General features: G+C 37.8%; 1 protein-coding gene across 4 annotated transcripts in view; it reads left to right on the top strand.

The window, feature by feature from the left end:
* RNLS (renalase, FAD dependent amine oxidase) overlaps positions 1 to 17848 on the top strand; it is a 432063-nt gene that overhangs the window by 262853 nt on the left and 151362 nt on the right. For all 4 annotated transcript variants that reach the window (XM_056120953.1, XM_056120951.1, XM_056120952.1 and 1 more), the window contains exon 5: positions 9962 to 10135. In XM_056120953.1, the coding sequence (XP_055976928.1) occupies positions 9962 to 10135 (174 nt within the window). The remainder of the gene's footprint in view (positions 1 to 9961; positions 10136 to 17848) is intronic.

A 17848-nucleotide genomic window follows, 5' to 3' on the forward strand; every position in this document is an offset into this window, starting at 1 on the left:
AGTTGGTATATTCAAAGATTTATAACAGAAAGATTTTAATAAAGGGGAATTTACAGAACAGGAGTCAGAATTAAGGCAACCAGAAAAGTGTAGTATGACACCATGTGGCAGTAACGGTAGGGAATCTGGAACGTGGACCTAATGTCAAAGTGTCTTTTGCCCTAGGAGAGTTGGAATCTTCAAGAACTGCCTGAAAGGATCATTAACTTAGAGTAGTGCAGCATTGCCAGCACCTTACTGCCCAAGGAGGAAGGAACAGAAGGAGTCAGTATCCAGCATGTCTTCTTCCACTATTAGTTTTGTGCCAGTTCCTCTCTTTGGTCAAAAATACCCAGAAACCAGAATTCAGGAAAAGTCACCTATAAAGAGGACAGTAACCAGGCCATAGAGCAGAGCAGAAATGGATGTGAAGGAATAAAAATACCAACACAAATCATTTTAGTTGCCAAGAATTTAAACAGGAAAGAAATAAGAAAATGTAGGTGGAGGGGAAAAACCAAATAAGACTATCTTCATAAATATTAAGATATATACAATGTGAAAAAGTAAACAATACATAAAATATTTGAAAATGGAATAAATGGAGAAAATATATATGGCACTGTAGCACTGTCCTCCCATTGTTCATCGATTTGCTCGAGCAGACCTAGTAACGTCTCCATCATGAGACTTGTTGTTACTGTATTTGTCATATGGAATGTCAGGGGAGCTTGCCAGGCTTTGCCGTGTGGACAAGATACTCTCAGTAGCTTGCGAGCTCTCCAAGAGGGGTAGAGGAATCGAACCCGGGTTGGCCAGCCGGCTGCATGCAAGGCAAACGCTCTACCACTGTGCTATCACTCCAGCCAGCCCGGGATAACAGGCAAATGAAAAAAAATTTAGTTTCATCAGTAGCTAAATGTAGATTAAAACCAAAATAAGACCCATCTTTTATGATTGAATTATCAAGAAAAATATTCAGGCCAGAGAGGTAGTACAGCAGGTAAGATGCTTGCTTTCCAAGACTGACATGTATTTGATTCTAGGCATCAGATCCCCGAGCCCCAACGAGTGATCCCTGAGGACTAAGCCAGGAGTAAGCCCTGAGTACAGCCAGGTGTGGACCAAAACAAAAAATTAAACCTAACATTTGACATAGAGAAGGATATAATTAATGGAACTTTCTTTCACAGATAATGAACGTATAAATTGCTCACTTTTTCTGAAGATATATTTAATATTAATTGTATTTCCAATAATCTGTCTTTAGATAATAATTAGAAACATTGATAAGGAGCAAATGTGTGCATAACAGTTCTAATTATAATGTACAGAAAAGGAAATAGATGTCCAACATTAATGGAGTGATTAAGCAAATTACACAAAACCCAAACAAACACAAACATTGTCCTCCCGTTGTTCATCGATTTGCTCGAGCGGGCCCAGTAACGTCTCCATTTTGAGACTTCTTGTTACTGTGTTTGGCATATTGAATACGTCACAGGTAGCTTGCCAGGCTTTGCCATGCGGGCCAGATACTCTCAGTAGCTTGCTGGCTTCTCCAAGAGGGGCGGAGGAATCGAACCCAGCTCGGCCGGTCTGGCTGCACACAAGGCAAAAGCCCTACCACTGTGCTATTGCTCCAGCCCACACAAAACCCATTCCATCAGATTTTATGAAGGGCTTAAGACTGTTTACATAAAATTGTATTTAATATACATATATAATATACATATATACAAGCATCCATAATAGTTGCTGTTTCTCTGAATAATGAGAATATGGTGATAATTTTCCTTTATAAGGATGAATTAATATTATGAAATACATTGCATCATACATCATTCTGACTCATAATTTTTTATAATGTAATGTAGTGTTTTACTTCTATACTATAACTTAAAAAGTTATAGAAAATAAAATTACTATTAACTAGAGTAAGGCCATCTTTTCCTCATTTCATCTTTTTCTTGCACATCACTGTTTTTCTTTCTTCTTTTTTTATTGAATCACTGTGAGATACAATTACGAAGCTTTCATGTTTGAGTTTCAGTCATACAATGATCGAACGCCCATCCCTCCACCAGTGCACATTTTCCACCACCAATATCCCCAGTGTCCCCAGTATCCTTCCCCATCCCACCCCTCCCCATGCCTCTGTGGTTGCAGTTTCCCCCATACTCTCTCTAATTTTGGGCGTTATGTTTTGCAATACAGATACTGAGAGGCTATCACGTTTGGTCCTTTATCTACTTTCAGCACAAATCTCCCACCCAGAACCATCCCTCTAACCACCATCGACTTAGTGATCCCTTCTGTATTCCAGCTGCCTTCTCCCCCAGCTCATGAGGAAGGCTGCCAACCATAGAACAATATTCCTGATTCTGTCTCTACCGTCCTTGGGTGCCAGTCTCGTATTATAGTTATTTTATATTCCACAAATAAGTGCATTCGTTCTGTGTCTGTCCCTCTCTTTCTTATTCATTTCACTTAGCATGATACTCTCCATGCCCATCCACTTTTGAGCAAATTTATTGACTACATCTTTCTTAACAGCTGCATAGTATTCCATTGTGTAGATGTACCAAAGTTTCTTTATTTTTTTTTTTTATTTTTTTTTGTTTGCTTTTTTTTCTTTATTTTATTTTATTTTTTTTAAAGTTGTAGATTTACAATTTTTTGTGCTTTGGTTTCAATCATACAATGATCAGATACCCATCCCTCCACCAGTGCCCATTTTCCACCACCATGGATAATATCCCCCCACCCCCGTCCCCCCATCCCCCCTGTCTCTGTGGCAGGGCAATCCCCTGTGTTCTCTCTCTCCTTTTGGGTGTTGTGGTCTGCAAAAGAGGCATTGAGTGGCAAACATGTTCAGTCCATAGTCTACTTTCGACATGCATCTCCCCTCCTGGGAGTATCCTCCAAACACCCTTTATTTGGTGCTCCCTTCTCTATCTGAGCTGCCCTTTCCTCTAGGATACCCGGCTGGCCTCTAAGTTATGGAGTAATCCTCCTGGTGCTGATCTCAGCTATTCTTGGGTATTAATCTCATACTTTGTTACTTTATATCCCCCAGATGAATGCAATCTTTCTATGTCTATCCCTCTCTTTCTGACTCATTTCGCTTAGCATGATACTTTCCATATTGTACCACTTGTATGTAAATTTCATGACTTCATCTTTTCTAAGAGCTACATAGTACTCCATTGTGTAGATAGATGTACCAAAGTTTCTTTAACCAGTCATCTGTTCTGAGGCACTAGGGTTTTTCCAGATTCTGGCTATTGTGAACAGTGCTGCAATGAATATACAGGTGCAGATGTCGTTTCTACTGTGCTTTTTTTGCACCCCTAGGATATTTCCCAGAAGTGGTATTGCAGGGTCATATGGAAGAGCAATTTCTAGTTTTTGAAGGAATGCCCATATTGTTTTCCAGGAAGCCTGACCAGTCGACATTCCCACTAGTAATGAAAGGAGTCCCTTTCTCCCCCACATCTGCAACAGCACTGTTTGTTCTTGTTCTTTTTGATGTGTGCCAGTCTCTGTGGTGTGAGATATCTCATTGTTGTTTTGATTTGCATCTCTCTGATGATTACTGATGTAGAGTACCTTTTCATGTGCCTTTTGGCCATTTGTATTTCTTTTTTTGAGGAAGCTTTTGTGTGTAATCACCTTTTTCAAGCTGTGTAAACCTCTTGACTCGGGTGATGCTATGAGGGATTACACATTAAAGGATATTCGCAGGTTCTCCAGGTGGCTCTCTCTCACCACCTGCATTCGGTGCTCTCAAACCCCTTCTCCACCTGGGATAGCCATTGCCTTGAGCCAAGGAAGGAGGAATGAGGGCCAGGCTGGTTGATAATTAGCTGCCACTTATGTTTATTCCTTCTCGTCTCTCCCAAACTTTCTCTACAACTCTCTCCACCTCTGGCCACAACTCTCTCCACAACTCGCAACTCTCTCTTTCAGCTCTCTCCAACCCTCTCTAACTCACTCCACAATGCTCTCTCCAACTCTCGCTCGCTTTGCCCACAGCTCCCACTCTCTAACTCTACCTACCTCTTTTCACTCTGTCCCCCTGCTCTCCTCAGCCAGCACTGTTACCACCTCTTCGCTAACCACACCTCCCCCCAGGAAGTGCAAACAACATGATTTTCAAGCCTTCCTGACCACCTGCAGCCCACAAAGGCAAAAGAGCTCTTACGGTGTGTTTCTCCTCTCCTTAGACCCATAGTTTAATTAACATCTTAATTCTACTTCCTAATATTTGCCATTCTGTATGAACACAGTAATAGACACATTTAGGCTTGTAGAGCGACTCTCCTGGGGACTCGCCACAGACTTAGACTATAGTACTCAGACTGAATTAATCATTCCCTAGCCCTTACAGGGCCCGAATCTAATGAAAGGATTATGGATCATGACAGAATTTGTCCATGATCATGCTCTTAACTATAGTTAAGCATTATAGCACTTTGGCCCGATCCATTTCAATGCCAGGGTAGTTCACTGCTTGCCCTGGGTCCATCCAGTCCCTCATTGGGACCCTTATTTGGGGGATCTAGGAAGTAAGGGCAACTGAGGCTTAAGTCAAGAGATGATGTCCAGGAGGTAATATTATCTGGAATCAATTAACTCCCAAGTTACAGGATTGTCTTCTTAACTGTTTTTTCCTGTGTCCATCCAAAAAGTAATTGCTCTGAAGTAACTAAGCATGCCAAGGACATTAAGGAGAAGAGAAAAACAATATTTACAAGTCAACAGAGTCCAATCAGGAGGCAAAGAAAATTGACAGGTTGGGGGAGCAATCAACAAACTCAAGGTCCCTGCGTCCAGGGAGGAAGGACATTGTTATTCTACTCTGTTAATTTCTTCTCCCCATTTTTTGATAGGGTTGGAGGTTGTTTTCTTGTACAATTCTGCTAGTGTCTTGTATATCCTAGATATTAATCCCTTATCAGATGGGTATTAAGTAAATATTCTTTCCCATTTTGTGGGCTCTCTCTGTATTTTGGTCAGTTTTTCCTTTGAGGTGCAGAAGCTTCTTGGTTTAATGTAGTCCCATTTGTTTATGCTTGTTTCCACTTGCTTGGTCAGTGGTATTTCATCCTTAAAGATGCTTTTAGCTCCAATGTCATAGAGGTTTCTGCTACATTTTCCTCCTTGTTTGTGGATGCAGGTCTGATATTGAGGTTTTTAATCCACTTTAATCTGACTTTTGTGCCTGGCATTATACAAAGATCAGAGTTCATTTTCTTGCAGGTAGCTGTCCAGTTTTCCCAGCACCATTTGTTGAAGAGGCTTTCATTGTTCCACTTAACATTTCTTGCTCCTTTATTAAAGATTAAGAGGTCATATACTTGAGAGTCTGTGACAGAATGTTCCACTCTGTTCCATTGGTCTGCGGGTCTGTTTCTAGTTCAGTATCATGCTGTTTTAATTACTACTGCTTGGTAAGACAGTTTGAAGTTAAGGTGATGGGAAGGTGATGCCACCCATCTTTTTTTCCCCAAGGATTCGCACGCCACTTTTCCAGGACAGTATGAATCCTGACTGCTTTATCTTCAAGGTATTTTCAAAACCCTATGAAAGTCAATCAAAAATACTCTCAGAATAAAATAAATAAGTAACAAAATATATTTAAAGTCTTGATATAGGCAAAGATTTCTTAAGACACAAGATAATTTTTATGTACTAAATTAAAATGTACTAAATTAAAATTAAAACTGTTCATCAAATCACATGATTAAGGGAGTAAAAGGTGAAACTGATAAAGAAAAGAAAGTTTTCACAACTTATTGCTCATATACAGAATATATAAAGAACTTCTGCAAAGCAATATGAAAACAGAAGACAACCCCCACCCCAAATATTTGGCTAGTCTCTCACAAAAGGATATTCGAATAAACATGAAAAGTTTTCCAAATATTAGTCTTCACAGAATGCAAATTAAAATCACAGAATGATGTCACTATACCCCAAATTTAGAAGACAGATTGCAATAACTGGGTAAAGCTAAAGTTTCATATACTGCTTGTGGGATCATAAGTTTCTTCAGTAACCTTTAAACACCATTTGGTAATATCGACTAAAACTGAGTTTATCAAAACTCCACGATCTAGGAACTCTGTGTCTTATTCAGAAGAAATACATATTATGTTCTTTATATAACACTTATAATTGCTAAAAACTATAAATAATCTTAAGGATCATCAACAGCAGAAAGGATAAATAAAGTCTACTTTACTCATATAAGCAGTATTACCTCACAAAGGGAATTAATTAGCTGCAAATACAATTAATTAAATACAATTACATGTAACAACATTTATAAATATCACAAGTGTGATACTGAGTGAAAGAGGGCAGCCACAAAGAGTACATACTGTATCATTCTATTTATATGATGTTCAAAAACAGCTAAACTAATCTGTGGTGTTAGAATTCAGGATTACTGATTACCCAGACCAGGAGTGCCTGAAATGAAGGTGGAGAAGTAGACAATGAATGAGTGAATGAGATCATCACCAAACAAAACCAAAACCAAAATAACATAGAAGACAAGCAGAATATATTGTTATTTTTTTATAGCAAAGAGAATAAAATTACATCAGAAAATAAAAAAATAAAATAATTTACTAGCTGCTATTTAGGAATATTGCTCATATTTTCTCTGTTTCCTTTTCTTCTGTCTGTCTTCCCTTCCCTTCCCTCTCTTCTGCATGTCCTTCACCTACCCTCAGCCAAACATTTACACATAAATGCTGCTCCAGGCATTGACACTAAAAAATGGAGGACTAACTGTCTTTGATAAAAACATGGAAGTAAATAACTCTGTTCAATACAATTTTTAATACCCTTTCTCACAGAATAGTCATAAAATGACTCTTCTATGTGATATGTTGTGTGCATAGTTATAAAGATTATGTAATCCAAGTGATTCAGAGTTAAATGATGGAATTAGGCATTTTTATGTGAGCATTGTTTTGTAGCCAATGTTCTCTTGAATACATGATAGTAAAGTAACTTTTTTACATTCCTTGTCAAAATAGAATTGTTTGGAAAGTAGTGGGGTCATTCCCTTTAATATGTTGCATGATAAAAAAAATCCAAACAAAATAAGATTGTCCTATTTGGTTCCATCTGTATTTCAATAGTTAAAAAGAAAATCTTCTCAAACTCAGATAATTTTTTTTTGTAAATTAGTGTGTTCAGAAATGAGATTGTTTCTGTCAGAAGTCTCACTTCCCTATTCTCAAAGTGAATTGTAGTGCCTCAGGAGCAGACAAGGGTGTTTAAGGTTAGTTTTGTTTCTATATAGATATCCATTACCTTTTCAGAGAGCTACCCAGTGGGATTTGCTACTTGGCAGATTGTCTAAAAAAAGAACCAAATGTCCAAATGTGCATGTCAGGGAAGGAAAAGGTCCACTTTGGTTGTTAACCTACTTGACTCTTTAGTTTGAGTTTGAAAAAAAAAAATCTTTAGACCCTTTGAGTTACTAAATGGCTGACAATACAGTTTAGTTGGATTGTTTTTTAACTGAAAAAAAGTTGCTACATATTAAGAACCTTACATATTAAGTATACAGTATGTGCTCAATCTCTAATATTAATCTCCATCCTCTAATTCTTGGAAAGCAGTTAAGTATAATATCAAACCATAGCCTTAAAAGTGGATTAGGTAATAAAATGAAGCCTAAGATACATTGAGTGTAATGAGGTAAGTGTGAGAAGGTCATTTGTTATTCAAGCATTTAAATCTTTTAATATGTGGGGGTATGGTGCCGCCAGCAGGTCAATCTGTACCTGTGAGGCGAGTGCATCAGCAGTCTCATGGCGCCTTCAGACTTCCAGATACCCCAAAATTGCTGCTGTGCCTTTGGCCAGACCCCAAAAACTTGGGGCAAAGTTTACCAAGAAAGTAAACAGCCAAAAGTTAGGTATGTGGGAAACACACCCACAAACCATCTCTGGCTCAGCTATATAATTGGAGGCAAGGCCTCTTTGGTTCCTGATTGAACTGCTTAATGGACATGATCCCAGAGACTCAGAAACAAATCTCAGAACCCAGTGGCTTTAGGTAGAAATGCGTCTGGTCTCTGCAGTAGGCTACCGGTGCTGGGCCAACCCAAGTGGGAATAGGTTTCATGCCTTGGCCTATTCCCCCTGGCGGCCCAGTGGCTGCCATCCATCTGAGGCCACTGGACAGTCACATTTGGGCCCCCAGTGACGAGACACACAGGGCCTCACGGGATGAGGGTGGAGCCGGGCTTGTCCTCCCCACCCCAACGAGACCCCAAGTCATCGCCCACGAATGGTCTCTCTGGCTCCTGATCAAGCTGCTTAACGGCCATGATCCCAGAGACTCAGAAACAAATCTCAAAACCCAGTGGTGTTTGGCAGAAATGCATCCGGACTCCACAGTACATTACTGTCGCCGGGCCACCCCAGGGAGGAAAGGGTGTTGTCCCTCCACCTGCTCCCTCTTGGCGAATTGGTGGCTGTCATCCTCCAGAGGCCATTGGACAGTCAGGCTTGGGCCCGCAGTGACGAAACTTGTTGGGTCTCACGGGATGGGGGTAAGGTGGAGCCGGGCCTGTCTTCCCCACCCCAATGAGACCCCAAGTCATCGCCCGCGAATGGCCTCTTTGGCTCCTCATCAAGCTGCTCAACGGCCATGATCCCAGAGACTCAGAAGCAGATCTCTAAACTCAGTGGCTTTTGGCAGAAATCCCTCCAGATTTAATTGTTAAAATTTCAGAATTTCAAAACCATATGGCCCTACTGCAGCCACACGACATCATATGTTAGTCATAACCAGCAATAGAACACAAATTATCTACTGTTGCCTTTTCAGCAGATCTGAGTGTTGGGGTAAATCTCAAATAATAATGGTGGGCCTGGTGTCGAAATATTGAATGTGATCAAAGTAGAGAGAGAGTAATGTGGAAAATCATCTGCCCCACAGGTAGAAGGAGGATGTGGGATGGGGGTATACTGGGGTTTTTGGTGGTGGAGAATGGGCACTGGTGAAGGTACAGGTGTTTCATTGTATGACTGAGACTTAGACCCAAAAGCTTTGTAACTGCTCTCATGGTGATTCAATAAATAAAATTATAAAAAATGGAAAAAGAAAAATAAATAAATAAATCTTTTAATATTGTAGAAAATGACGGTTGAAGGGAATGATGGCTTTTACTTCTGAGTACAAAATAACCATTAATGTCAGAAAAGAAAGCAATGTCAAAAGTCTTAAGACTACAGATTTGTAAAGGAATTGTAGAGTAATAAGGATCTGTGCATGATTCCTATGTGGGAATTCTTGACTCCATTTTGACCACATGATATGGATGCTGTGTAACTTGAGCAAGTGATTAAGTCTCTCTGAATTTCCTTGAAGGTGTAGAATGAGGAGCATAAAAAACCTAAATTTAAAAAAAACCACCAAACATAATCTATCTTTTGTTAGAAAATTTAGAAAATCTTTATTATCAAAGTTTTTCACAGCTAGGAGTATTATGAAAACATGCAGGCTATCTTCCTACCTATAACATGGGGATAATATTCTACCATATAAGATTGTTATTAAAGTGAATTCTTGGGCCAGCTGTTTGGCAAAGACCCTGTCTTATAATAAGCACTAAATACATGGAATATATAATGTTGCCAAATTGTCCTAGGATAATAAGTTGAATACAGAGCTAGAGACTGAACTTGGCATCAGATTGTGAGAGTACCAAATCCTGGTCTAAGATGTTTCAGAGTGATAAAAGTAATTGTACCAAGATCAACAACCATTGTAGAAAGAAATTAAAATGATGGGTTTTTTTTTAATACCTTTCAAACTTCACATCGTAATTGAGATTGAAATGATGGAAATGTTTGGAACCAGTTTCAAGAAGTTTTATATTTGATGCACTGAAAAGAAAGATGATATTTTCTAGTTTGATGCCCTGTACTTTTTTTCCCTTCCACAGTAATTAGTGAATGTCAAAGGCAACAACTGGAGTCTGTGAGCTACTCCTCCCGCTACGCTCTGGGTCTCTTTTATGAAACTGGCACGAAGATTGATGTTCCTTGGGCCGGGCAGTACATCACCAGTAATCCCTGCATACGCTTCATCTCCATTGATAATAAGAAACGCGGTATAGGTCAGTACCCCAATCATTCCCCTTAAATACAATAACAATGGTGGGTGTAGATCATGAAAAATGCTGTTTAATTGAGTGTTGCCATTCTGAACAGAGCAAGCATTTCACTCCAAGCCACAAGGGATAAAATTTAATGTGACATTTGGCTAGTCATAAAATACATGGTAAAACTAACATAATTTTTTTAAAGCACTCCTCACATGTTTTGTATTACTGAGTTCTTGAAAATGGCATCCAAAGATCTAAGAGCTCGAAACTGGCCCAAGTTTTATTGCTTTAATATGGACCCATCTATCTCTAAATTTATCTCATGATATTTTTCTGGGTGGAATTTGCATTTGTTTGTTTCATTATGTTTTTATAAACTGATAAGTGCTAGACTTTCTGTTGCCTATACTAAAAACTAAAAATGAATTTTATTGTGTTTTTATGAAAATCCTTAATCTTGTTATAATTTTATTTTATTTTCATTTGGAAGACTACATGAAGTTACTTCACATACAATGTAAATAAAATGATAGGTAAATATTTCAGAATAGTTTGCTAGAGAGGAGCAAATTCTCCATCATTTTGGTAGAAGATATTTACAAATATGAAATTTGAGTTGTAAGAATAAACATAAACTGATCACTTCAGACATAAACTAAATGTGTATTTTTATTTGTAGAATTATTGTGATGCTTGAGGACTGCTTTTTGTGGAATAAACTGTAATGATCTAAAATGAGTTAAGTCTTGAAAGGAATAGTCATTTCAATTTGTTAAAGTGTTTTATGGTACAGTGATAGTTTCATCAAGTCATTAGTTAGAAGTCTTGTTTGATAAATCACCAACTAATATCTCTTGCCAGAAGTTTATAATGATGGAAGTGGACTGGGATATGGTTTTATATCAGAACACATGATCCTAGAAAAATGTTTCTCTTATAACTCAAAACTCCCTAAGGGTTGGACTGTTTATGTTAACGTGATATCACATATATGTATAATCAGCATTTCATGAAATACTCCATAATAGCAGCAGACTAACCAGTTTTAACTCTAAAACTATTTTTTTGAGAAATGAAAAGACATTTTTGACCGTCCCAAGTTCTTTATCATGAATTAGACATACATTGTTTATTGCTTCTTAAGATTTGGTATCTTTGAGGAGGTATTTAATGGTGTATAACAGAAAGCTTATAAAATTTTGCTTAAACAGCCTAAAGACATTCATTATATTATCTACTGTGGGCTTCATTGACTTCCCTTCCCCAATATTCTTATATTAAAGCCCTAAACTTCAATGCAGTTATATTTGGGGATAGGAATTTTAGGAGGAAACTAAGGTTAAGTGGAATTAGAAGAATAAGATCTTAATTAGTCAGATCTTGGGAGGGGAGAGAGAGAGAGAGGAGTGAGAGAGAGAGCACTTCTCTGTATGTCTGTCTTTGAGCAGTTTTCTATCTGTTCTTATTGGGCCTTTTCTCAATGTGTGCACAAAGTCTATGGTACAATGTGCACAATGTGTGCACAGTCTATGGTACTGTTTTATGGCAGCCCTGACTGACAGATACATTGTCTAAAAGGAAGAGTTTAGAGGGACTTCAGATTGGTTGATTCAGGGATTGACAAATCTCTATAAAGACATTGGTTTAACCTTTTCTACTCTCTTCCAGTCTTGGTAGTGATATTCTCAGAGGCTTGGTAGCAAGGTGACAATAACAGTTGGAGTTGTACTTCGACCTCAAATCATACTTGGGAAGAAATATCACCTTCACTATCTCTGACCTTTACAGAAAGTGAAGGAGTTCTTTCTAGAACCCCCTTAACAAACATTATCTTGTATCTCTTATATCTCATATATCAAATTTATTACTTTATCAGTATGAAATCAGTCACTAGCATATAGGAATACCCTATTATTCCCCTTAAATACAATAACAATGGTGGGTATAGATCCTATTGGATAATAAGATAATCCTACTGGATAATGCTCCTGTGCAATTCAAGATCTACTTTTAAAACTGCTAGTAGGATTGTCTCCTTTTCAGCATATTGCGCTCAATTAGATGCCTAAATAAAATAGAACTTTTATTTTAGGAAGAAAGAAGGGAATAGTGACTTTTGTGTTTGACCACAAAGGATGTCTGTTATCTTTAAGTACATCTACTTCATATCTACTGAATATTATTGAAGTTGACATACAGAAGGAATTGTGCATATGCAAAACTATCTTTAAAAATCCCCTAAAACTATATGACATTTTGTAGAGTGACATATTTGAGTAAATTCATTCTTCCAACATTCAATAGTTTTCAGCTACTCTGAGATCAGATGAAAGATTTGGTTTGCATTTATAGGACAGAGTGATATCTTCTACCATGAAAGACACAGTAAAAGGATAAAATGGCAGTCATAACTTCTAATAGAATAATTATGCTATACAAGTGAAGTAAAATTGTGGATGAAATTCTCCATCAGTAGTTCAGTAGCATTTATAAAAGTAGATGTGCTTTTTCTAATGAGAAACACTGCAACATAAAAATCTCAATGATTTCTCACATGAATGGAAGCACTTAAAATGGAAATATGAAAATTTGATATATGAATATCACATAGTTTTAAAACTAAATGACCAGATGAGCTGGAAACTCATGTTTTTACATGGCGGTCCCACTTAAGACTGCAGAAAATATCTTCTTTCCTTTTTCATTTTTGTGGAAAATTGACCTTGTATTATTTAAGTTTTATGGGTAGTTTCTAGAATAAAATCTTCCCTAACATAAACTCTGCCTTTCATTTAAAAGTTCTCTCCATACAATCATAGGCCAGAGTTCTAAGTATGACTCATTGAATACACATAATATTAATGTCTATATAATGTAATTCCACTGTATTTTATTAAGATTGAAGTAGACCAGTATGAGTTGTCCCATTCTGTGAGCATTACCCCCACCTACCCTTTCTTTGGGGTATTTGATTAATCAAGAATTAGGACAAAAATACATATGCTTAACTGATGAAGTAAAACCTTTGCGTTCTGTCAAGATAGAGAACTTACAAGACTGACAAATGGGTGATGGAGGTGAGGCCTCAAAAACAAAAAAGTCTGTTTTTAAGACTTGTGGAGATCCAGGGGATAAAGGATTCATGACCCAAACCAGACAAAGGTCAAAGAGTGATCATTTGTCAAATGTCAGGAATAGGCATTACAGGCAGAAAGCCACAACTAAAACCAGTCTCCTTTAGCAAAGGTGCTGATTTCCAAAATGTACAAAATACAAACTCAAATATGACTAGTTATGCATATAACCAATATACTTTGGTTTATTTTTCCCCTTAAATTTTTGGTGAAAAAAATTTTGATATACTCTTTAAATAAAATAAGTTTGTAAAATGCTCTATCCCTATGTTGGAGCATCTCAGACCATTTTTATTAACCTACAAAGAGACACAATAGAAAAGAGAACTTTTCACTTAATCTAATATACAATTTCCCAGATTCATTTGACTCTGAAGAATCTTATTTGGCACTGAACCTACTAAATTCCCACAGAAATTTTTCTACTGGAAACTGCTGAGAAACTGACACTGCTTTGTACCTGGGCAGGAATTTTACCCTTCTGAGATGGGTGAGGCAGACTAGCTCAGAAGCACCAATAGGAAGATGTCAAAATCCTTAAGAAATGGAAGAAAGCTTGTTATAAAAGAAAGATGAATTTGAAACCTGCTGGACATTAAATTAGGTTGAAATAATGTTTTAGTCAACAACTTCGATAAAAATTTAAATCATGATTGACATAATGAGAAGAATTAACATTTTAAAAAAATAAATTTTGGCTCTAAAATATGCTAATGATCTGATTTTGCACGATCTTTGTATCTTGGCTTCTTTGACATTCCTGTTTGTAACAAGCACACTAAAAATAAATGTAATGGTCTTAAAATAACAGTGTTACGTAGTAAAATAGTGCCTTGCTATCCTTAGTAATCCCAGCCTTTGACTTCTGTATTATATTCTCCCTAGCAAATGGTTTGAATATAAATATCTAATTTAGGTGAATGATACCCATGCAGATTGGAATTGGGATGGCTTAAATAAATGAAATATATAGTCAACGTTAAAAATGATTGGTAAGAATTTCAATTATAATTTTAATTTCAAAAGACCTTTCCTGTTCTGGAATGGTGTTAATGATCAATAAAATAGGCAATGGGAAGTAATATGATGAGGTTGACACAATCTGCAACTCTAAAAATATAATGCCCCAGTATAATTTTCAATATCTGATCAAAGAAAACAGTTCAGCTCATTCAAAAGGAAAATAAATAACAAACATTAACAAAAATTTCAACTCCTGGAATTTGGAATTTTTACTTCCAAGGACTGAATTGTTAAGATCCTTGAGTAACTAATATATAGTTAATGCCTTTAATTGCTGTTTTATAAAATATGCAGAGAGTTAGTCCATTGGCTTGTTAATTATGCCAAGTCCTTATAAAAGACAGGAGAGTAATAGGACATTCAATAAATAATAATGGTAGATCTATGATCTTAAATCCAGTCACCTTGTATTCATATAAATGAATTTATAACTATTCCATTTAAGTACTTAGATGTGCAGTTAGCACTGCACTGTAGCACTGTCCTCCCATTATTCATCAGTTTTCTCAAATGGGCCCATTAACGTCTCCATTGTGAGACTTGTTACTGTGTTTGGCATATCGAATACATCACAGCGAGCTGGCCAGGCTTTGCCCTGCAGATGAGATACTCTCAGTAGCTTGCCGGGCTCTCCGAGACGGGCGGAGGAATTGAACTCGGGTGGGTCAAGTCGGCCGTTTGCAAGACAAACACCCTACCCACTGTGCTATCCCTCCAGCCCAGCAGGTAACACAAAATTGCATGCTTTAAGGACTGAAGAATTGTGGTCCTATTTGCCCTTAAACTTGCAGAAAATGTAATCCAAACAGGCAACAGTTTGTAAGACCAAAAAATGAAGTAAAGAAGGGAAAGTGGAATAAAGAGAAAGAGATATTATGAAAACCTTCCTGGTTTTCAATTCTAGCTTTTCTTTGGAAATATCATCCCCTGGGAGCCAGAGCAGTAGTAAAGCAGGTAGGGCTTTTGCGATGCATGCAATGGACCCACGTCTAATTGCAAATACCACATATGGCCACCAAGTCCTTTCACGAGTGAGTGATCACTGAGCACAAAATCAGGAGTAAACCTTAAGTACCACCATTATGGCCCAAAATCTTTTTTAAGAAATTAATAAAATATCATTTTCAGAAATAATTCTCAGATAAAAATAGTAGGCATCTTAAAACTATAAGCTATAATCAGTTGAAGATCTATAATAATCTGTACTTTGTATTATCGAAAATAATTATTATGTAATCTAATGAGGATGATATTTGATCTATTATATAATGCCATCGTTTAAAATCAAATTCTGTAAGTCATACTATTCATATAAATATCTTATTTAATGGTCAGATACTGTAGCCCTATAGCATTATCCTCCTGTTGTTCATCGATTTGCTCAAGCGGGCCCAGTTACGTCTCCATTGTGAGATTTCCTGTTACTGTGTTTGGCATACCGAATATGTCACAGGTAGCTTGTCAGGCTTTGCCATGGGGGGCAAGATACTCTCGGTAGCTTGCTGGACTCTCTGAGAGGGGCGGAGGAATCGAATCCAGCTCGGCCAGGCTGGCTGCATGCAAGGTAAACGTCCTACTGCTGTGCGGTCAGTCAGATACTAATTGCAAATATTCATCTTGTTCAAATGCTGCCATAGACTGTCATATGATGGTAATATCCAACTTTGGGATGTTTTCTCAAGAAAAAGAAAAAGTATGTGTGAATAATGTGTAAATGAACTTCTATAAAATTGGTGTATATAACATGTGTACACATATACAACTAAATGTCTATTTGTTGTTATTTAAATTAGTAGGCACAAATTACAAAATAGGTAAGTCCTTTTTTTTTGCTTTTTGAGTCACACTCGGAGACGCACAGGGTTTACTCCTGGCTTTGCACTCAGGAATTAACTCCTGGTGGTGCTCAGGGGACCATATGGGATGCTGGGAATCGAGCCTGGGTCTGCCATGTGCAAGGCAAATGACCTACTGGTGTGCTATCGCTAAAGCCCCAGGCAAGTCTTAATTTAAGATAACATCTACAACTTCTAAAAACAAAAATAAGTTTTTCTTTTTATAAAATTTTTTTTTATTAGTGAAACACCATGAGGTACAGTTATAGACTTATAAATTTTTGTGCTTGGGTTTCAGTTATACAATGATCAAGTACCCATCCCTCCACCAGTGCCCATCTTCCACCACCACGGGTCCCAGCATCCCCCCCACCCCACATCCCACCCTACCTCTGTGGCAGGGCATTCCTCCTTGTTCTCTCTCTCTTCTTTTGGGTACTGTGTTTTGCAAGAGAGGCATTGAGTGGCAATCATGTTTGGTCTATAGACTACTTTTAGCATGCTTCACCCACCCTGGGAGGGTCCTCACAACACCCTTTATTTGGTGCTCTCTTTTCTATCAGAGCTTCCTTTTCACCTAGCACGTGTGGCTTACTTTCAAGTCATGGAGCAAAATTCCTGGTACTAATCTCAGCCATTCCTGGGTGTTAGTCTCCCTGTTTGTTGCTTTTTGTTCCCCAGATGAATGAAATCTTTCTGTGTCTATCCCGCTCTTTCCAACTCATTTCGCTTAACATGATACTTTTCATGTAGTACCACTTGTATGTAAATTTCCTAACTTCATCTTTTCTAACAGCTACATAATACTCCATTGTGTAAATGTACCAAAGTTTCTTTAACCAGTCATCTGTTCTCGGGCACTCAGGTTTTTTTTCCAGATTCTGGCTATTGTAAAGACTGCTGCAATGAACAAACAATAGCAGATATCACTTCAACTATACCTTTTTGCCTCTCTGGGATATATTCCCAAGAGTGCTATAGCTGGGTCAAATGGGAGATCAAATTCTAATTTTTTGAGAATCGTCCATACTGTTTTCCAAAAGGGTTGGACCAGCCAGCATTTCCACCAGCAGTGAAGGAGGGTCCCTTTCTCGCCACATCCGTGCCAGCACTGGTTGCTTTTGTTCTTGTGGATGTGGGCCAGTCTCTGTGGTGTGAAATGATATCTCATTGTTGTTTTGATCTGCATCTCTCTGATGATTAGTGTTGTAGAGCATTTCCTCATGTGCCTTTTTGCCATTCGAATTTCTTCTTTGCGAAAGTTTCTGTTCATTTCCTCGCCCCATTTCTTGATGGGGCTGGATGATTTCTTCTTGTGGAGTTCAACCAGTACCTTGTATATCCTTGATATCAACCCCGTGTCAGATGTGTATTTGGTGAATATCCTTTCCCATTCTGTAGGCTGTCTTTGTATTTTGGTCACTTTTCTTTTGAGATGCAGAAGCTTCTTAGTTTAAGATAGTCCCATTTGTCTATCTCTGTTTTCACTTGCTCGGCCAGTGGCATGACATCTTTGAAGATACCATTAGCTTCAATATCATGGAGAGTTTTGCCAACTTTGTCTTCAATAAACATTATGGATTCCGGTCTGATGTTGAGGTCATAAATCCATTTCGATCGTACTTTTGTGCATGGCATTAGGCAGAGATCTGAGCCCACATTTTTGCATGTAGCCGTCCAGTTTTGCCAGCACAGTTTATTAGAGGCTTTCCCTGCTCCATTTCACTTTTCTT

The sequence above is a fragment of the Sorex fumeus genome, unplaced genomic scaffold (assembly GCF_029834395.1).
Source record: "Sorex fumeus unplaced genomic scaffold, SorFum_2.1 ptg000043l, whole genome shotgun sequence".
In the NCBI taxonomy this organism is placed as follows: domain Eukaryota; kingdom Metazoa; phylum Chordata; class Mammalia; order Eulipotyphla; family Soricidae; genus Sorex; species Sorex fumeus.